This window comes from Kogia breviceps, chromosome 1 (genome assembly GCF_026419965.1).
Source record: "Kogia breviceps isolate mKogBre1 chromosome 1, mKogBre1 haplotype 1, whole genome shotgun sequence".
NCBI lineage: Eukaryota > Metazoa > Chordata > Mammalia > Artiodactyla > Physeteridae > Kogia > Kogia breviceps.
In genome coordinates, this window is record NC_081310.1 from 147,752,153 (window position 1) to 147,774,995 (window position 22,843).

Sequence of the window (22,843 nt, forward strand, 5' to 3'; positions counted from 1 at the left end):
TTGGAGGGTTTCAGGAAAGGGTTAGGAGCTTCTGAATAAGCAGAAAACTCCCATCTTGGCTCTTTGATAGAATAAAGCTCTTAGAAGCTTCAAAGGCTTTTGAGAGATATTATCTAACATTTAATCACCACATCCTGAGAATGTAGAAACAAAAGCAATGTTATCTGCATAAAGGCACACGTGACTCAGGCACTCCTCTTCCAAACTGCTGGAGCTTCTTTGGGATAAATGCTGGAAAGGCTCCCAGTCTGGGATCTGCCTGACGCTGCTGAGATTTTGGATAAGGAGAGTTCCAGTCTCCACAGGAGCTTCCTCAAGTAAGGCCAATTCTTCACCGACCAAAGGAAGGAGCCAAGCCTTAACTCTTTTTTTTTTTTTTTTTTTTTTAAGCCCTAACTCTTTTTTTTTGCCTTACACGGGCCTCTCACTGTTGTGGCCTCTCCCGTTGCAACGCACAGGCTCCGGACGCGCAGGCTCAGCGGCCATGGCTCACGGGCCCAGCCGCTCCGCGGCATGTGGGATCTTCCCGGACCGGGGCACGAACCCGTGTCCCCTGCATCGGCAGGCGGACTCTCAACCACTGCGCCACCAGGGAAGCCTGAAATGCCTCCCTCCTCTCAGTGAGAGTGGATTCCGGTCCACAGCATTCACCCTGACAGAGGAGGCCTGGTGTGGATGCAAAAGGGCCAAGAAAAAAAAAAGTACATCACAAATGAAATTCTATGACTGTTACTTTTCCTCCAAGAATTGTTCTTGACTTCTTTCTTATGAGGTTAAAGACTCTTACAGGTGGCTTTTCTTGTCCTAGTGGCACACACCCTCTTGAGAGAGTTCTTTTTTAGAGGCTCAAGATAGCAGAGTCTATATTTATTTGCAATAGTGAAACAAATCTGATATGTGCAAGCAGACACCTCTGAGACATGAGAAATACCAGGGAATTAAGGCCAACTATTCTGGCTCCAGGATTCTATGAATCAAGGACAGCAGTCCCCTTAATCCTGAAGTCAGCTCTTTCCCCCAGTTAAAATGATAAACAGCAAAAAATTACAACCAGGTGTTTGTGCTTTACATCTGTGACCTTTGGGTGTTTGAGGGAAATGTTCTATAAATCCTAGGCACAGAGGGGTATAATGGAAAGAATCTGGGCTTTGGAATCAGACAGAATGAGCTATGAACCCAGCCTTTATTGGTTACTAACTGTGCAACTATGGGAAAGCTGCTTCATGTCTTAGAATGTCAGTTGCCTTATCAATAACTGTTTTCGAAGCTGATGTGAAACAATGCATGCAAAAAGCACTTTTGTTAAATAAATGGAGGGTATAACGGAGTCTTAACTAACCATAAATTCAGGTTCTGAGGACTTTATTTGTAATACTTGGTTAGCAGTTATTTGAAATTAATAAAAATATGTTAAGATAGTTTTTAGATGGAGACTCCTAACTGATTCAAGAGTGACCCTCTCTGAACAAACCCCCCTAACCTTATTCCATTCTGGTTACTGTTCATTTGTTAACTCATTCATTTATCTATTCAAACCATATTTACACAATGTCGCTATGAATTAGTGTTTGGTGATGCCATGGATTACAAAAACAGATATGGTCCTGCCTTCATGATCCTTTAGGCTCTAGAGAGTTCATGACTGCTGTTCTAAATTACCAGATTTTTCTGGTTCTTAGAAAGTAGAGATTCTTGCACTGGTTACCAGGGCTACTGTGTGGTACCATGTGGCAGATACTACTTATACCTTCCACAAAAGAATAACCTGAGGGAGAAAGATAGCAATACACTTGTCCAAAGTCAAAAAAAGGATTCTGATTAAGGAGGCCAAGTTCCTGAAGGTTGAATTCTTTTCCTGACTATCCAAAGATCATGGACCATTAAATCTGTGATATATTTTAAAAATTCTCTAGTCTAACTCACCTATTTTATAGAGAAGGCAACTGAGGTTCAGAGAAATAATACCTTTGTATTTCTTACATAAATAATTTATTTAATATGCTTTTCTACATATTTATTTTCCATAATTAGAACAGTGAGGTTCAGGAAAAAAATTATTAGATTTTTACACTTACTGGGGAAAGGCAAATTGAAATTAGTGAAAAGTACAACTGAAAAAAAATGTTAATGCTTCTTAAAAATAGAAGTATGTATGGTAAAGAAGACTTACTAACTATTCTAAGTATTTTGTCCACTGAAGAATCTCCAGTGCTTAGCAGAAAGTAGGTACACAGTCAATATATATTGAATCAATGAATGAAGTACGGATAACTACACAGCCTTCGGGGACCTATTTTAATGAGGCAGAAAAGTTGATTTAGACTAAGCATAATTGTTTCCATAATTTCAGAAAAAGTTTCCATACTTTCAGTGTCCCACAGTTTATAGAACACTTTCAGACTCATATTTCATTTAATCCACTCAATAGCTAGACTGTTATTTCCATTTCTACAAATGAGAAAACTGAGTACAGAAAGAGGTTAAATGACTTCCCAATCTACTAGGGGGCAGAAATAAAATTCTAATCCATTCTTCTGACTCCAAATCCAAAGTTATTATCATGTCCACCTGATAGGTACATTTAAAAGGCTGACAAAACATTCATTCTTTTGAATATGTTAACTAAAAATTTTAAGCCTCGTTCTTTATGGCTAACATAAAAGTTGACTTCATCTCGACCCTGACTGAATTATATTAAAAATCCCCAACTGATAGAGGCTGAAGGAACTGAGGTTTTATTATCACTTAAGACAGGAAAGAATTTGTATGCATTCGAATTCCCTCTGTCCACTTCCCCATGCTACCTCTGTACCCAGTCAGGCTGTGGCTTACCTGGTGAAGAAATTCCGGCCATACTTTTGCCAGTGATCTTTGAGGATGTCCTCCACACTCTGTTTGCGGGTGGCTAGGATGGAGAGCCAAGCAAGGACAGCCCAGAGTCCGTCTTTCTCACGAATGTGGTCAGAACCTGGTCAGGAGGACAGCATGTGGCTGTGAGAAACGTGATTTCTCCAAAATACTTGGGAATAAACTCCTCAACGGTAAATATGACCCAACCAAAAAAGTCATAAAACTTTACTGAGGAACTTGAATACATAGAAGAAACCACATATTGAATAAAGCCACATACTATTGAAAAGAAGGTGATGCTTCCCAAAGTAATTTAGAAATTTAAGGCAAATTCCAATAAAAATGTCAGTGGAATAATTTGCTGGAACTTGATGTATCAATTATGAAGTATGAATGTGAGTGGAAAAAACAAAAGAACATGACCACTGTGAATTTTTAATAACTAAAATAGTCTGGTAGCTTAATGGAACAAAAGACAGCACCCAGAAAGAGACCCAAACACATATGAGACTTGAATAAATGATAAAGGTGTCACTTTAAGGCTATAGGAAAGAATGGATTACTTTTTAAGTAGTATTTGTCTAACTAGCTAAACAGTTGTGAAAAAGTCAGTTTTTTCCCTATAAAACACCATACAAAAAGAATTCCAGATGAATTATACATTCAAATATAAAAACTGAAAACATTTACATATTAGAAGATATATATAATTTTTTTAAATCTTAGAGATGGCAAATACATATAAATTCAGAATTCATAAAGAAAAAAAATCTATGTATTTTTCTACTTAAAAATTAGCATTTCTATCAGCAAAACTACTATAGATAAAATTAAAAGGCCATTGGTAAGCTAAAAAAAAAAAAGAAACTACACATTTGCAATATAAAGTAGATATTTAAAACACTCAATATAGAAAAAGTTCTTATATATTAATAAGAAAAAAGTAAAATCTTGATAGAAAAACAGGCCAAGGATATAAATAGGCAATTCATCAAAGAATAAATATAGGTACTCAATTTACATAATAAAAAGCTGTATTATTTTTAAGAAGACAAATTAAAGTTAAAACCACAATAAGAAACTGCTGCTTGTTTGACAAATGGCCATAGATTTAAAAATGAGAACACCTAGCATCAGGGGAGGTAAAGGGAAATGGGATTCCAACATGCTGCTGCTGGGAGGGGTACAGTCCTTCCAGAGAGCAATTTGGCAAAAAGTATGAAAGGCTTAAAAATGGACCTACTTGTGGATCCAGGAACTCCAGTTCTAGGATATCTTTCTTTAACCAAAAGGGGTTTGGTTAAATAAACTATGGCACATCTGTCTCCTGCTAAGGTCCTTGTTAAACTCTTTATCAAAAATAACAAATTGGCTCCTTTGGATGTGCTTATATGCATGGAGACCCTTTCCCAAGAGCTTGATGGGGAACAGAACTCTCACTTTTTGGCCTTTAAATTCCTTATTCTAAAAAGAGCAGACGATATTGAGCTTTACTTTCTGATTTCTGAATAGGACTCGATACAATTCCTCTAATAATGTTTTGCATGTTATCATGCCTTGAATTTTTTTATGTACCTCTCTGTCCTTCTTGACTTCCCACTGGGTCTTATGCTCCTTACGACTGTGAGAGTATCTAGCACAATTCTGGTGATGAGGCATGAGGTAAGTTTGTTTCCTTCCTCTCCTCATCCTTTTAGACCCAGTTCAAATGTCCTCTCCTATCTGAGACTAGCTCCCAGCTTCCCTGGACAGTGATGAGCTACTTGTTCTTCTTGTATAGCAACTGCTCAAAACATGTGGTGTGGCGCCATAATCCTAGAGCCTCAGCCATCTATTCATGAGCCTTTACTCCACTATCCATGTATATCTTGGAGGCATCTCTTATATCCTTGTAACTTAGTCTGGTGGCTAGCATAGCACATGGAATATATTAAATAACTAATTGTGAAGGAGTTCATAAATGAATTCATCAATTAATAATCTACTCCAACATCTTCTCTTTTTCTTTTTGGTTCATAAAAATATACAACTTTTCCCCAAAAAACAGTCCCTCTTCAGTAAGACACTACTTTTAGAAACAACAGTTCTCAAAACCTGGATGCTGGCAAACTAGAAATATCAGGCAATACTTTTAGCACTTTATATAACAAATTTAAGAAATGTTAACCTAATTTTATTAGCTATGGACTTTTATTTGCCTTTAGTGCTATTTCAAGGAACAGAACGTTAGCTCTCTGGCTCCTACAGCTTTTGCAAATGATGATATGTTTTGGCAATAGTTTACCCTGAGCAGTAAGATCCTGGCAGCTTCCCCAGTATACTGGGAATTCATGACAGAAGTGTACAGCTTGGAATTATTCATCTGTGAGCCCCTAGGTTTGGTTTTTTTTCTGTCCTTCCTTCCTTTTTCTTTTCTTTTTTCTTGGGGGTGGGGTGCGGAGAGGCAGAAGGGAGGTGGCTAGACTGAAAGCATAGGGGACAGTGTTCCTTTGTGCTTTTCCTATTCTAAGTAATGAATTGGCTTTTTCCTTTATGTAGAAATGACAGTAAAATCTAAAAATCTCACCCAACTCTGACCAAGTTACTTGGAGATAACTAAATCACACACCTAATATTATAAACAAATCATCTGCCTTGGATAATATAAATAAACATTCTATTCCATTTACACAATCCCCAGTCTCTTTGAAAATTCTCATTAATTTCACTAATCACCTTGGATGTATCAAAACTCTAGGTAACTCTGACTAATACTCAGGAAGCCTGGGTAAATTTCATTTTCTTTAGGGTTCTAATGAATGATGACAGGTTAGTAGTGAAAAAAGGCAATGGTGTGTGTGTTTCTCAAGCTACTGTTGTTTTTGCAGTTGTGGCAGTTGTTGTTCAATGGAAAATGTTTTATGCCTAAGAGTCAGAAAACCTGACTCTGAAACTTACTTATAAGCTGCTTGAATTTGGACAAGTCACTTAACTTTTCCAAGCCTCAGTTTCTTCAACTGTAAAATGGGGATAATGCCACCTTTCTCACACAATTTTAAGACTTTACTGCGATAGAGAGTGGAAATAGTTGATAAATTGTTAAGTACAATATAAATGCAAGATACCATTATTAATAAGGGAAAATTAAAAAAGTTTTAGGGAAAATTAACATTTTCTACTACCTCAATAAGCTTTCAAAAATAACGTCCCTTAACTCTACATATTGGGAAAGAAAATGGAATATAACCCAATATGTTCTTTTTGTCTGGGCAGTGTGATTACAGTGCTTTTCTCTTCTTCTTTATCTAATTTTTTCCAGTTATGAATGTGAATTACTGGTACCATTTTTTTTAATTAAAAAAAAAAGCCAATCCCACAGAAGTGTAAGGAAAGGGAAAACTATCAGCAAGCACCACTGATCCTAGCTGACAGGAGTTTTGCCTCAGGTCTTTTCATACTTAGTCCAGGTCAGGGACTCACTAAGCCTGTGGGGATTCTGCCCTTTCAGCATCTTCAAACACCTGTCACTTGACTTTGGCTTAATCAGCACCTTGTGATATGTATAAACTCTGCTCAGTCAGGGCACACTCTGGTCTCAGCCAAGAAAAATGTCAACCTTTGTTCAGGGAGCCAAGAGCCAATAGTTTAGGGATTAGGTTTCATTTACCAGTATGAGCATCTCAGGAGTGCCTGGGCTCCTGCCTCTGCCAGGCCAAGGCCTGTGGATGGACGATGGCAGCAGAAAAAGAGCTCCACAGAGTTCTCTGAAAACCCTAGCATCCATCTGTCTGCCTCTGTCTCTCTGCCTCTGTCTCTTTCTCTGACCATCTCTATCTCTCATTCAATCTCCTAAACATGCCTGGAAATGTCCACCCCACATATACCTATTAGCCTAGCTAACATCTCCTGCAACTACTTTCAACTTCCTCCTTATCTAGGATGCCTTACTTGTTACCCTCTGTTCTTACCCCTATTCTATCACACCCTGTCTGCTCTTACCCCAACCTACGCCAAGAATTGTATCCCCGGCTCGTGCCTGGCGTGCAGTCAGCTCTCAATACAGGTTTGCCCAGAGAATGCCCAGACCTCAGCTGACTGGCTGGGAGGTCCAGCAGACCTGCTCTGTCCACAGTGCTGTCCTCTTTGGCTTCCACTGCACAAATGACTTCCTTGTGAAAGGGCAGATAAGCTCCTCAGGAAGCCTTTTCCAGACCACTTCGGCCTTCAAGGGGGCTCCTCCTCAGCAACCTCCAAACTTTCCATTTATCAATTCATCCTGCGCTGCTTCATGACTGCCCCTGGAATTTTGTTTCCTTTGGAGGAAATTGGTAAGCGCCTGACAGGCAGGAAATGTGTCTTAACCCAAACTCCATTTGATACTCAACAAATTTGAATCAGTGCCTACCATGTTCCAAGTATATGAGAAAATACTAAGATGAATAAGATACGTTCCCTGCCCTCACAGATGAGCACAGATGTACAGATGAGGGAGACAGACATGCAGGTAACAGTTTATCTGAGTTAGTTATAATTAGGGTACCAGCCTAGTTCTACTGGGGTGTTCTTCCTGGGAAATTTCCAGAGACGGGATGCTCTAACCTTCCTGTGGGGGCTTTACCTACAGGAAAATGTACTCAGTAGGTAGGCAAATCAGGGCAGGCAGAGAAGTAGATAGGACATCTAATCCCCTACACCACAGAACCAGGTTAGGCGCCCTGACTATACAGTTCCCAGAGCATCCTGTACTTCAGTTTCTATCACTTTCTATTACACTTGTAATAGCCTGGCCGGGGTCCGATTTCCTTCCCCAAATGTGGCCTCCACGGAGTCCTCCACAGGGAGGTTATGCTTAACAATGTGTTCCCAGAACCTAATTCAGTATCTGGGATATAGTCAAAGCTCAATAAACATTTGAGGAATGAGTTGATGAAAAGAAGTACAAATACGAAGGACTTTTCATAAGAAATTAAAATTAAAAGAAATCTGCAAAGCATGAATGCTGTACTTCTTCAAGATATCACTCCTATATACTGTATCATCACTAGGACCTTTTCAAGATGGGATGGGGGAAAAATATTGCTAACCTTTGGACCCAGCCAGATCAGAATTTACTGGCATATTTCCACATGATACCAAGTTAATCCTCAACCTGGTTTCCTATCCCTCTTTCCCAAGACCCCCCACTTTTCCCAAGGAAGAGTTTCAAAAGCAGTGATATTCTATTCTATTCAGTGACTTCACTTTCTATTTCCTTCCCAATTTCCCAAGAATTCAAGGTTTCCCTCCACCCTTGTGCATAAACACGTGCATCAGCGACCACAGTTAGGGGGGAAAATAACTGCTCCATGAGATCAACCAAAAACAACAGGTTCACCCTGTCTAGTTCTGGTGCCCTAACAAAAACACCTTTATCCCTGGCATTTGTAATGCTGACGTCTCAGGAAGTGTCATAGCCTTGGTGGCTACAGTAATCATGTAAGAGAGTTGCTGTTTCTCCACCATAAACAGACTAACGTATACTTGGTAAGAGTCATATTATGGCTTGTGCTTTTATTTATTTATTATTATTATTATTATTTTTTGCGGTATGCAGGCCTCTCACTGCTGTGGCCTCTCCCATTGCGCAGCACAGGCTCCGGACATGCAGGTTCAGCGGCCACGGCCCACGGGCCCAGCCACTCCGCGGCATGTGGGATCCTCCCGGACCGGGGCACGAACCTGCGTCCCCTGCGTCGGCAGGCGGACTCCCAACCACTGAGCCACCAGGGAAGCCCGGCTTGTGCTTTTAAATGCTAGCGGTTTGTTTTATTTGGTGAGCCAGTTCTGAAGTCTGACTCCTATGCACCTCTTTGCCAGTAAACTTCTCCTTTTCTTTCATGAAAGGTCATCTCGTTTCGCAAAGACCTTGGGTCCTCAGCTCTGGACTATGGAGTGGGAATGATGCTGAGTCCCCACAAGAGTCCCAGACTGCAGCCAGAGGTGAGGTGGGCTTTCTCCACGGAGATGGATGTTTAAGCAGAAGAGCACTGACTGGTTATTTATGACTCCAGCAACACACAGAAATGTATGTCGGATAATGTTTAAAGTTCTTTCCTTTCCAACAGCAGGATTCTGTTGGTCTGAATGGAGGATGCCAAGTGAAGAGAGTGTTCTCCCATTCATTCAACAAGTGTTTGCTGAGCACCTGGTCCATTTTGGGATTTACAGGAGGCTCTGGGGATATGATGGAGAACAAGACAGATGTGACTCCTGTCCTCATGGAGCTTACAATCTAGTGGAACCAACAGACGTTATTCAAGTAATCATAAATAATCGTAAAGTTACAGCTGTAATACGTGCAAGGAAGAAGTATGCGGTATCATGAAGTCCAATAATAAGGGGATTTGACCCACTCTGGAAGGTTAGGGAGGCTGTCCTGAGAAATTGCCTCTGCACTTGCCTAGAAAAATACACAAATAAATGACCCTGTACTCAATTAAGCTACAGAATTTAAATATTTCAAAGCTTGTAGAATCACTAACATCCATCCTGAGAAGCTCTGTAAAGGAACCGTTGGAAGCATTTGCCAGCAAGGGACATAGTAGGTGGAAATTAACTCCTCTATAAATAAGGAGATCAGAAGTTCAGTTAAATAAGTTCAGCTGCACTCACTCAGCAGTGGAGACCCATGGCTATGTAGCCTGGTTTTTTAAATGCTTACCTCAGAAATATTGCAGAACAATTGTCTTTTTTTCAGAGAGAGAGAGAGAATGAGTTTGTGGATTGTTCTTATGATGAATTCTCTCTTTTGATATAAAAGATATCAAAGGGAAGATAAAACCATGGTTGGTACTTAGTATTTGATGAGTGGGTTAATAAGTAAACAAATAAGAACAAGCTTTAACAAGAAATAATTTAAAATCGAATACTTGGGTTCAAAGAAATCAGTTCCACAAACGTAACATGGGGACTTTTCTTGGCAAATGTTCCTAAGTAAAAGCTTAAGGGGGTTTAATTATCTACAACATTACATGGGTTAAACAGTATCGTGAAATGTCCTAAAAGCTGACATAAATTTAAGTTACATCAAGAAAACTACAGGGTCCAGTTTTCTAGAAGTAGTCATCTCATCTACTCTTTACTTGGCAGGTCAACCCTAGAGGATTTGGGCTCAGTTCTAGACATGATCTTCTTCAAAGGGCATTGGTGAACAGGGAAGCATCAAGAAACTCATGCTGGGTATATAACCAATGTGAAGTGAGGGATAACTGGAGGACTATGGCTGGGTGGCCAGAGAAGAGAGGACCTGAGAACTGCCCTCTGGCATCTGAAGGCCTGTCATGTGAGGGAGGAGCAGCTTGTGCCGTCCTGTCTTCAGGCCTCTTCCCAGCCAGTCAACACCTGGTTGGCTACTTGGCTCTAGGACTCTGACCCACCTTGACCAATGCTACCCACATGGTTCTGTGGGGCAATATGTTACTAGATATACCACAAAGAAGAGATATCGCAGTTAACTATGCTTAGGTAGAACTGTACAAACAGGATTCCTTATAGCAGAATGTTTTGGAATCTTCAAATGATAATATCATCATGAATATCCAAGACAGAAAGGTATATTCCAAGTTTCCCAATCTGTATTGAACTCAGAACTCTTTCATGGAACTAGTATCTTTCCACACATCCAAACACCCTGGAAAGACCTGTTCTAGACTTTTGTCTTTTTGCTAGGCTCAGCACTGAAATAGGTACATGGGGTCAGGAAACCAAAGGTTTAGACATGGTACCTGCCTTCAAAGACAGCTTCATCCATAGGGAAGAATTATTGACACCAAGTCTGCACTGGATAACATTGAGGAGATTTCATGGGAGAAGACCACCTCACAGGTCCATTGGGTATTCATCTAGTATCCCATGGAGTGACATGGCACCATCCATACTTTATGAGGTAGGAAAGGACTAAGCAGTAGACTTGTTACCTCTTACCAAAGACCTAGAACCTTGGGAAATCATGTAGCCTTCTTTGTAGACATCGTTTAACCCCCCAGACTCATCCATCTTTCTTAATACTCTCCAATTCCATCAAACCAATTCATTACCAAGAGGTACTGCCACTCCCTCAAGGATATTAAACTGCTTAGAGTTTTGTCAATGGGTGTCTCAACTTTACCAGCTCATTCTACCCACCCTGCCCTAGGACTTGTAGGAAAAGAAATCAGCATTCTATTCTGTTTAACTAGCATGACTTGCAACTTAATGGCAAGGCTGATACAATGCTAGATTTTGATTTTTTCTTTGCTAAAGGATGGAAGAATAGTACTGAAGGACCCAGAAGACTGGTCCTTTTACTTCAAAATATTGGGTAGAGGAAATAGGAGGAGAGGAAATAGGGCCACTTAAGTACCTTGTAACCTGGCTGCTGGAGACAACACGAGGGAAAGGGCCACACGCCTGAATGAATATTTAGAAAAGAAAGAGACTGATGTAGGGTGGGTTACAGGAAAGGTCATGGAGGTGGGAATTCAGGTCGATATTGGACAGACATAGAAGAGGAGAGAGAGCATAGAAAGTGGGATCTAGGGGTCTTGGGACATCTCCCAAAGCGTACCATGTTCTACTCTTTCATCATACCACAATTTACATATAGATCCTTGTCGTCAACTTCTTGATCACCTAGCAACTTAGTTCCACCCTAATGGTCTCCCTCCACTTAACCTTAACAAATCATAATCTGTTGCTACGGAAAACGTGTGCCTATTAAAGAGGAAGATGTAATGCTGTGGTGAAACCTTCTCTTAAATAAAAACAAGAAACTGACTCGCTCCACCATATTCTTCCTAGAAATGAAAACATTTATAAAGGTTTCCTTGACCACCGAGGGAAGAAAAATGTGTTTATCACTCTGTTTAATCCCCACAGACTCAAGGATCAAACTTCCTGCCTCAGTAGACGTGATCCTCTGAAAGTAAAATTAGCCCTCCCTGGCAGAACGTGCTCATTGCTTTCAAATGTGTACACTACATCAGGGTTGTTATAAATAAGCTGTATCTTGATTTAGGACACATCAGCTACTGTTGCTATTTCAGTGCTGCCTTTAGCAGTCTAAGCTTTCTTTCACCACAAGTAGCATTTACAGGAAAGAAATCAGTGGCTCAGGACTGCACACTTACCGGTCCCGAAGCTCTCCTCCCCACAAAGGGACAGTTTGCTTGCATCCATCAGATTCCCAAAGAACTTCCAGCCAGTTGGGGTTTCATACAAAGTGATCTTTGTAGCATTAGCCACCCTTCAAAGGCATGAAATCAAAGTTACATCACAGCAGGACTGCTAGCATAGCCATGTGAGGGATGGAAAACAGCAACCATTATTGTATCAAGGGTCCCATTTAGTATTCCTCAGAGGTACACATAATTCTAAGATTGGTGAAAAATCATATGAGAAAAACTTGCACACAATGTGCTATTATATGTGGAGTCAGAGGAGGGGGGAAAAGAGGACGAAGAAAGAATTAATTCAGGTCACTGAGTTTAACATTTTAGAAGAAGCAACAGTAGCAAAATGGGCAAGGCTGTTTGGGGGGCCATTTAAACCCACATGTTTTGGATACAGACAGTATTTATAACCATTCCATAGTGAATAAAAGAGTGATGTTTTGATGCACCTATAGTCATAGAGACATAGAATATTGGGTCTGGGAGGTCAGTATTTTACTGAGAAGGAAACAGGACCCAGAATGTTATGTGATCAGCCCAAGGTCACATGGCCAGGATGACCAATGCCTGCTATCCAGCTGCCCAGTCAGTGCTCCTTTCATTTCCCTGGAAGGCCCCCCCAAGGACAGCGCCCAGTGCGGTCTCCCATGTGCACCAGCTGCATCCACAATGATGCATGGTCCCCTGTCCCCTGCAATATATCTTTTACCTCTCCCTATATTATCCTTAGGCTATTTGAAACCTTTGAGTGGCTTTTTTTTTAAACCCTTGCCCTTTGAACAGGAAAAGTTACCTACATTTCATTTACTCTTTTAGTGAGATTTGCTTTCCAAAATGCTTGTCTTATCACTAGCAACACAATATCATATTTCAATTCTATTATTTGAGGATAATTAGATCTATGATTTTGAAACCTGTGAAAGTACAGTGAACTTTTTTCTGGGTAATGAGGTATTTTCCATTGTCATCCTACATGTGGATTATCAATTTTTTCAGAACTTGGAATTAAACTGTTTTGGATCAGACAGAAGGTATTTCAGGACCTGATCAGTCTAATGTACAAGAGCATGGCCACACACCAGCTCATGACTTCGGATGGAGGATGTGAAGGCAGAAGTACCAGGTTCTAATTCTAGCTCTGATGTAGCTGTGGGGTCCCGGGCAGGACTTCTAACTACTCTTTTGGTTTCCTCCTCTTTAAAATAAGGACTGCTATGAGGATCAATTGAGATGGTGAATGTAAAAAGGCGTTTTGTCAACTAAAAACTACTATATGAATATTAGCCATTACTTTGTTAGCTGAAGTCAGAACTAGTTCTATAACACACACACACACACACACACACACACACACACACATGAAATAGAAAACTACTGTATAGCTCAGTGGTTGGGAGCAAAGGTTCTGGGTTCAAATTCTGCTCCATCATTTACTAGCTGGGTGACCTTGGGCAAATTAGTTAATTTCTTTGTTCTTTTGTTTTCCCACCTGTAAAGAGGAGTTAAATATAACATTTACTTCATGGGGTCGGTTAGAGAATTAAATGACTTAAAACATATCTAGTGTCTAGCATGAGGTAATGTTCAATTAATATTAATTATGATTGTAAGCTCCTAGTTACATACATTCTGCTTTCATCCCTGGCCTCGACCTTTTATTCATTCACTTGTTCTTTATCTATTCATTCAGGAAACATTTATTGGACACCTAACATGGTCTAGTTAATACTCTCCCTGGTTGGTCCTCATTTATAACTTACATTTTTCAGATGTTATAGATGTGATCCCATAAGCTACCCTAAAGCCTTTGCAAGTGAGATGAAATACAATCAATCAATAAATAAGCAAGTCAGAGATATCAACTGTTTACTGTCACTGGTACAGCCTTTCTCAAAAACTGAATGTATTTTTTTAAACTATTTTATCTTTACGTTTACTCAGATTTTGGATAAATGAACATTTACTATGCTTGTGTGTGTATGGGCATCTGATGGGGGCTGGATGAGGAATCTTTTTTGAAAATTCTGCTGAAACACTGATCTTACATCAAACTGCTCTTTCACCCAAACTCTGTATACACTGCTAAGGGAAAGTGAGTCTCTAGAATGATGTCTTGACTACAATGAAGTGCTATCCATTCATTTATTCATTAACATTCAGTTATTCATTTTAAAAAATGATGTGTGTGTGTGTGTGTGTGTGTGTGTGTGTGAGGCACACCATGATCAGGAAGAGTTTAGGACAGTGAATAAGACATTCTTTTCTCTGTAGAAGTTTCTAGTCTAACAGGGCAGATAGTCAAGTAAACAGGCTATCAGGACACTGTGATAAGTGCCAGGATGGAAGAAATGCAGGGTGCTAAGGGAGCACAGAGGGGGGACAACCAACCCAGAAAAAAGTTCATCCATTCCTTCATAAAATAAACACTTCCATAGCTCATACTATGTATCAGATGCCCTAGCTGAAAAGGAAAGAAGGATGTTCCCAGCACTGTGAAGGGCCTGGTGGGAGCCAAGGGAATGGAGAGACATACCGGTCCAGGGCACCACTGGTGGGCATGCTGCGTGCAAAGCCGCGGACCCCGGTTTGCTGGAAATATGGAATGCTGAAGATGTTGGCAGCAATGACAGCCACAGAGTCTGAAGGGTTCACAAAGAACCCATGCTTGCCCAGAATCATGTTTCGATCCTTTGGGAGAAGGGGAATTCAAAGGAAGATCTTTTAATCAAAGTGCTGAAGAAACCAAACTATCTTACATGGAGGTTTTATAAAATTTAAAACTATGATACATTTATTCATACGGGCTTCTAAACACTGGATTTTATTCCTAATGGATCTGTACAGTACCACTGGGCCAATGGCACCTCTGTGCCAAAGAGCTAAAACTGTTTTAAATTAAAGTGGAAGCACAAACTCCTTCTGGGCCGAATCCTCTGTTCTCCCTCCAGAGGTCAGCTGACTGTAACCTCCCTGACCTTTTCCAAACTCTGGAACTAATCACCTCTCTTCTCTCCCCAAAGAGAGGAGAGATCACAATGAGAGGAAATATGGGCTCTTTAGAGTCTGGTAGGTCTACCAGGCATCCTTCAAGGAACAAAGCAGATTTCCTCAAGGAAAGGCTTCTAAATCTTGGGCCCTCCATGTGGTGCAGGACCCAACAGAACATGCTGCCACCTCACTGCTCTCCTGGTGCCTGACATACCAGAAGTACTCAAGTAACTGAGAGTATGGAGGGAATAACTCCCATCATGCACTGCCACAGAAAGATGCATTGCAAATGATGTCTGCTAGGGACCCTTTTAATGTCCCCAAATTTTGATATTGGAAAATCTATCTTTAGGAAACAATGAATTCTAGATGATGTTAAAGAATAACAGCAACCACCAAAATATATTTTCAACTAAGTAAATATGTGTAGTGTTTACTACCTCTGAGATATCAAGCATACAGCCTAAGACAGTTTCCTTTCTCGTCTTTCATATACTCACCAATGTAAATAAAAGTGCGTGTTTATTTAAAATATTAATTGTAGCTAAAGAATAAAATGTTAATTCTCTCATTATAGTTTCATCTTTCAGCTAATGTGAATGAACAGGTGGGTATATTATAAGGCCAAGACCCTTTCCAGAGATTAAGTAGCTAGCTGCTCATTTAGAGCAAAAACCTACCTCAGGTCAGGTACCTAGAACCCAACTAGTTCATGAAGCACCAGTCACGACATCATAACCAGGCCCCATTACCCTGCCCCTCTTAGCAGACATTAAACACATGGGTTCCATTTCAAGGACTCATCCTGTTCAAGAGGGTCTTCTAATAATTGAGCCCTGACTCCAGGTGCAATGAAGGAGGTTGACTGGCACTCCTAGGCCCACAGGACCTGGTGGAAGCAGTCTGCTTTTTCCCCGTCTTTAGGATCAGGCCTGACCTGCATCAGAGTTCACTTAAAAACACTTGTACCCACCCCATCTCCATCAAAGGCAGCCCCAAAATCATGCTCTCCTGTCTTCATAGTCTCCACCAGGTCAGCTGCATAGGTGAGGTTGGGGTCAGGGTGGTGGCCTCCAAAGTCCTCCAGGGGAACACAGTTAACTGCTGAGTTTGCGGGGGCTCCGAGTTCTTCACAGAGGATCTTCTTCACATACGGTCCCACAACTATGCAGAGCATGAAATAAAGAACCAGAAAATAAAACTTACTACAGGAGGTGAGGACTTACTACGTAAGGTGGAGGTGTTCTAGGGAGAATGGCAAAGAGAACAAGCAAACTGTATTCAAGGGCTTGTGGGGAGATAAGTCTGGAGTAGAAAGTTCTACAAACAGGAATATTGAGAGATTAGGTTGGAAAGGGTGAGGCCATTTGATGAAGGAAAGAGTGGGGGAAGGGAAGAGAGTGAACCATTATGAAGGCCCTGCTACACACCTGTGCCAGGTGCTTCTCAACTGTTTTCTCACTCAGTCCTTTAGAAAAGGCCCACAAGGTGGTACAGCTTAGTGCTTAAGAACCTGGACTCTGGAATCAGAGTGTCTGGGTTCAAATCTCAGCTCTGCCAATTACTGGCTGTACCATTTGGGGAAAGCTATTTAATCTCTTTGCTGTGCCTCCGTCTACCCCACCTGCAAAATGAGGCTAATAATAGTAGCTACCTAACAGGGTTGATGTGAGAATTAAGTGAGTTAATAGATATGAGGCACTGAGAACAGTACCAGCACACATTTTATAAATTTTGTATTACAATTATTTCCTCCAATTTATAGATAAGAAAACTGAGGTTCTGAGAGGAAGCTATTTGCCCAGATTTACACAGATAGGAGTAGGCACTAGGATTCAGAGCCCTAATCCTTCTCCTCTATCAAGCTATCCGAAAAACTGATCAAAAGAATACAGACAAACAAAAAACAGTAACAATGAACAACAGGGAAAACCAGTCACATACTTTACAGTGGTACTTAGCGTAACGATCAAGAATGTTCATCTCTGAAATGCTGAGAATGTTTTTTCACCAAGGAAGGTTCCGACACCAATATATGCAACAGAGGTCAGAACAGTATAGAATACGTGTCTCCCATTAGGGGCCTCCCGTTAAGGAGGCTACTGACACACCACAGAATGAGGCCGAGGCAGCCAGGGCTGTGAGGGGTATAGCAACTGAGGCTTTCGAGGAACAACTTGAAGGCCTGGAGAAAGAAGTCAGCTTCATGACCAGCAGCGACTAGCAAATACCCCATCACAGGCTCTGTTCTCAAGCCAGCTCAGGCTTCTGCTTATTCCCCTAATGTGACTTCTACCTTTAAGCTTTCATGAACTTGCTACAGCCAACTGCCTCAGCTGGGAATGACCATCACTTGACTCTCCACCACCCTACGTCTTTCTTTCATAAAAGATGAGTTGGTTGCCACTTTTTCCAGGAAACCTTTCTTGATACCTTTGGTCAAACTATGCCTTCTTCCACACCCCAAGGAGAATACTTGAAATTCTACCTAACCCTCATTTTGCTGGCCTGGCAGTGGTTGGTTTCTCACCTACCTCACCTCTCCAAGCATCGCAAAGCTCTTTGAAGAAAATCTCTACTGAACCCCTGCCTACCCCCAAGCATACGTGTAGTAGCTACTCAATACATGTCTGTTGAATGCTTTGAAAAGTCAGAATAGCCTTTGTCTGAATCAAGGAGACCCATTCTATGGGACTCCAGAGACAAGTTAGGACCCAACGGGAGAAGTTCCAGAGACAGAAGATTCCAGCCCACCAGGAGAAGTTTTCTAACTGTGGTTTTGCAGTGTAACAGAAGGCCTGGACAACATCATGGGAAGGGTTCAAGCACAGGCAGAAAGTCTTCCACAACCAGGCAGGCAGATGGATTCCAACACCAGGGAAAATCCCTGTGACTCAAAGAGTCTAAAATTATAAATTATTACGAAACAAATAAACTCAAGTGCTCAGGAATTCCCTACATGCAAGAGAACCTCATGGCTTGGTTCGGTGACAGCTGTTCTCTCTACTGACCTGGCCACACAGCCCACAGAGGAAGAAGAGGGAGAGACATACATCCTGTTGTTCCTGAATTTAATCCTCAGCTTGCTCTGGTCATCTTCTAAGTAAAGGCGTATGTGGGAGCAGGCAAGTGGGGTGTGGGGCTCAGGAGCACATTTATCGCGTCTAGCAAACCACAAGCCCCCTCGGAAATAGATGGGGGCATTTAGGAAGAATGTAAGGCATTTTCTGAGGGGGAGGGAGAGTACACAAAAATAGTTGCCTGTTACTCAAAACCTGATGCTTAATGTGGAAACGCTGACCTTCACACTACCTTACCATGAGGAATTTTTCCTGCATACAATTAGATTTTTATCTGTGTGAATATTACTCTGAAATTTTTGCAACGTAACTGTTTAAAAACCGTCAAACAGAGTCTTAAGAAAAGGTTTGTTAAAGCATCATAATACACAAAGTCGAGAGCTGTTTCATGTCTTTGAGCGAAGGGAACAGAAAACAAATGGCTCCATACCTCCATGCATGGCGTCTATACGGATCTTTAATCGGTTTGGACCAGAAAGCAGTTCTTTCAGTGCATTGAAATCAAAGATGCTTCTCAGCATCGTAGCATAAGCTTCCACCGAATCCACAATTTCCACTGTGAGAACAAGCAACATTAAAGATGGAGGAACTGAACACATTTAGAAATATTCTCCTCTGAAATGATCCTATTGCTGTAAATGTGTAATTGCTATTTTAAAAGGACATTTATGGAGCAGCTCCAATGTGCCAGGGCCGTTACATGATCTCTTATTCAATACTAACAAATTTCCTGAGAGGTAAATGTTCTTATTCAATACTAACAAATTTCCTGAGAGGTAAATGTTATCAGTTCTATTTTATAGACGAGCAAGTTCAAGTTCTGAAAGATTAAGTAACTTGCCCACACAGCTGGGATGGGGCACAGAGGGGAATTTTGACAGAGTTTTGCCTGATGCTAAACTCTGTTCTGCTGCCACGTTGATTCCCTATCAGTCTCCATGAGAAGTGTATTTTGGTGTCAAAAAATAACAGAGGGCTTCCCTGGTGGCGCAGTGGTTGAGAGTCCGCCTGCCAATGCAGGGGACGTGGGTTCGTGCCCCGGTCCGGGAAGATCCCACAGGCCGCGGAGCGGCTGGGCCCGTGAGCCATGGCCGCTGAGCCTGCGCGTCCGGAGCCTGTGCTCCGCAACGGGAGAGGCCACAGCAGTGAGAGGCCCACGTACTACAAAAAACAAAAACAGAAAATGTAACACCTACTTTATTTTACTTTTTCCAGGCCCCTTGCCATCAAGACATATTAGTAAAAAGCAGAGAAAATAATTTTTAATGAATCACTTTTCACATGCACTGCTAAAGGAATAAAACAAATGTAAGAACTAAGTATTGTTCTTGTTGAATTTTCACGGGTCTGAACATTTTCAAAACATGAAGTGTTTAAGAAATTCTCTACTGGTGTTTTTTAAACCCTAAGAATGTCTTCAAAATGTACCTAAGCACCCCTTCCTCTTTGTTGGGATGTAACTGTCAGCTCCTTATGGGTAGGTTCAAACAAAAAATGCCTCCAAGAATACATGTCAGAGCAAAGTTGAAATGCAAGTCACATTGCTAACCCATCTCATCCTTGTTTATTAATATGAATAATTTTATAAACATTTATTCCATCAATTATTGTCAAAACTTGGCATTCAACAACAAAATGTTTACCACAGCTGCTACACAGGGAGTTTCAATTTAGCCCCCAAAATGGTCTAAGTTGATTTTACTGAAAAGGAAATCAAAGTCCAGGCTTTGGAATCATTCACACCTGTGTCTGAATCCTGGCTTACTACTCACTGACTATGTGACCTGGAGCCTGTTACTTAAGCTCTCTCAGCCTTTGTTTCCTCATCTGGAAAAAGTGAATACTGACAGTGCTGCCCTCACAGGGCTACTGTAAGAATAAAATGAGATAATGCATGTGAAGAACTTGGCACATAATAAAAGCTCAATAAAAGATGGCTATGAACATGATCTTACAGGTCTTCTCCTCAAGGCCGTTCATTTTATAGGTATGGAAACTGAAGCCGAGAGATTTGGAAACAACTCACCCAAGGTCACCCAGCTGATCCCCAGCAGGGCCCAGAAAGCCCAGGTCTCTAGACTTGCAGTCCTGCTAATTAATGCATGCAAAGCTTGGTGACCACAGTCTTTCCAAAGATAAAGACCCATGTTATTAAAACCTTGAAAGGCAAATCCCTCAAGTTGGAACTAGGAGTGGGCAAGAGAGGAGAAGAGTAAACATGCCTGTGAAGGGTTTGAACTTGTTTTCCAGGTCAAACTGCTGCTTTCCCAGAACCCCAAGGTCTACTTGCAGGTCAGGACAAATTGCATAGTCTTCGATTGTCTTGCTGATTTGGAAAATTTTATCAGTTATTGCTTCCGGGGCAGGACCTGGAAATCAAACAGCAAACAGTGGGCCATTTTGTACAGTTGACATGGAAATACAAAGAATACAAAGCTCATCAACTCCTCTTTACTAGCACATCTGCCATGCCATCATTCAAGCAGCAAAGTATCGGAATTTTCTAAAAGGAATTATTATGTTAATGATCATTCATGCATGGCCCCTCATACTCAGGTACAGCAAAATGAGAAGCATCTCATTTTCACCAAAAGGAAACAAAAAGCGCCCTTGCTAAGGATCAGAACCAGAACCCTGACCTCCCAAGGCCTTGGTTATCAGTTTGTCCTACAGAACATAGGATTGGCTGTACTCAAAATGACAGCAAACTCACCTCCATTGGAAATATTGAATTTGATTCCAAAATCTCCATTGGGTCCTCCTGGGTTGTGGCTGGCTGTCAGAATGATCCCACCAATGGCTTTGATCTTTCTAATGATGCAGGATACAGCAGGGGTGGAGAGGATCCCATTCTGTCCAATCACCAAGCGACCAATCTAGGAGAAGAAATCCAGAACACACACTTTAACATTAATAAATCCAGAGCTACTGCACAGAAATGCCAGAACAGCCAGATGGACAAAGAAATATTCTACTGGACAAGAAAAGATATCCTTTAATGAACATCTAACAGCTTGGGTTAATAGTATTATTATATCAAAGTAGAGCATTTTATTCCTGTTGTTGAGTAATATTATCATTGAAGTAGAATCAGCATTGCTAAACAAAGCCATTCCTTCAGATAGCTTTTGGGGACTTTGTAGTGTATGATCCAGGGATGCTGTAAGGCTTTGGCAAGAAAACAAAACACAGCCTTTCCAGACTAGGTTCATAATTTGGATACATTAAAAATTTGTGAGAAAACCCACATTTTTATCCACTATAATCATACTTTCAATCCACATTGGGAAAGAGAATATAAATTTAACCAGTTAAAGGAATTCTAACCCAAAGAGAAGGCTTCTGTAAACTAAAATATCTGACAAAGTAAAAAGGGCAAACTTTACATGAAGAAATGTTACAAAATGTATCTCATAAATTTATGTTTCCAGTCAAGCTTGGATTTGGGGGTTCCTCAAAGCAGGACACATCTACCCACGCTAGGGTGTACCTGAGCTACCTCCTGGGCCTAAGGCAGGGAATGCTGGGAGTGTTACTGGGTAAACCAGCCAGAACACCTACATGAAAGAGCTACAGGTGGTACTTCTGTTGCGTTCTTAACTCACCTTCCCATATCTCTCACAGATGGTATCAGCACAGCTCCTTTGCTAAAATGAGAGTAATTTATATCTGTTTCAACACGACGCAAGTTGGAAAAGAAGGAAGAAGTTCTGTCCGTTCCTCTTACTAGAGAAGATGTGACTGCTACATGAAAAGATTTAAAAAACAAGGAGTTTGTGCCCTTCCTCCATTCCCCCCTCTGAAAGAAGGAAGGGATGAGGATGTCTTTAAGTTTTCCAGTTGTTATTTCTTCTTGCCCCACCCAAGATAAACATGGTTGAAGAAATGACTTGATGGTGGAAGATGCATTTCTAATGTTGAAAATGCCAACGAGATACCTGGATTCCCTGGGGAAGTTTCTCTGGGACTGTTAGCTTTGCCACCTTCCTGCAGGTCACTAACAGCTTGACTGCCTTATAATTAACCCTCTCCACTACCAGCCACCTCTTAGGAGGCAGCCACTTCATTGCAGGCACATCTTGGCTCTCATGTGTCTCTCTCTCAACAATTTCTGTTATCCTAATATATTTCTTGCGTTCTGCCTCCCTCAGGAAGTGGTAGCTCCCTGACTCAATACAGTGGTAATGGTAACATCTCACCCTTCTAGCAGTTTCTGGGTGTGGTTCTGATGAAAATAAAAGCCTGTGGTTGAACAGTTCCATAATTTCGATGAGAGGAGCTTACAGATGGCAATTTAATTAGCCAGAGTGGCTGGTGGAGTTATCTGAAAACAGTGTTTGCCCATCAAGCATGCTGAGTTTTACTTGGATTCTGTATGTTCTTAATGTGGAAGGGGAAACTGATAAATGAATATTAAGCTATGCCACCCAAGTCGCCTCTTAATTCTACCATTCCTTATGGTGAAATCTGCAGTCAGGAATGGTCCAAGACTGAGAGGACTATACCAGAAGGTAAGAGTAAGAGAGAAAGTCAAGAGAAGCAAGGCAAGTCCATGGTAGGCTCCTTCTCCTGAGCCCAATAATAGGTACAGCTGGCCAAAATATTCCCTTCCAGAGCAGACTCTTTTCCATGAATTATCCTCAGAAATATTAATTCTCAACCTGATATTGGGGAGATATTACTCTATTATCTTCCTCCTCTTAAGGATGTCTGGAGCATTGTAACAGCTCCTGACTCAACCTCCCCTGCCTCTCTCCG

General features: G+C 41.2%; 1 protein-coding gene across 2 annotated transcripts in view; it reads right to left on the reverse strand.

Moving 5' to 3' along the window:
* The window catches only part of PGM1 (phosphoglucomutase 1), a 57,670-nt gene that overhangs the window by 6,462 nt on the left and 28,365 nt on the right, over positions 1-22,843 (reverse strand). For both annotated transcript variants that reach the window (XM_059045166.2, XM_059045157.2), the window contains exons 2-8: positions 20,799-20,961; positions 20,308-20,454; positions 18,516-18,641; positions 15,979-16,169; positions 14,551-14,705; positions 11,976-12,091; positions 2,833-2,968 (exon numbers count right to left, since the gene is read on the reverse strand). In XM_059045166.2, coding sequence (XP_058901149.1) covers positions 2,833-2,968; positions 11,976-12,091; positions 14,551-14,705; positions 15,979-16,169; positions 18,516-18,641; positions 20,308-20,454; positions 20,799-20,961 — 1,034 coding nt within the window. The remainder of the gene's footprint in view (positions 1-2,832; positions 2,969-11,975; positions 12,092-14,550; positions 14,706-15,978; positions 16,170-18,515; positions 18,642-20,307; positions 20,455-20,798; positions 20,962-22,843) is intronic.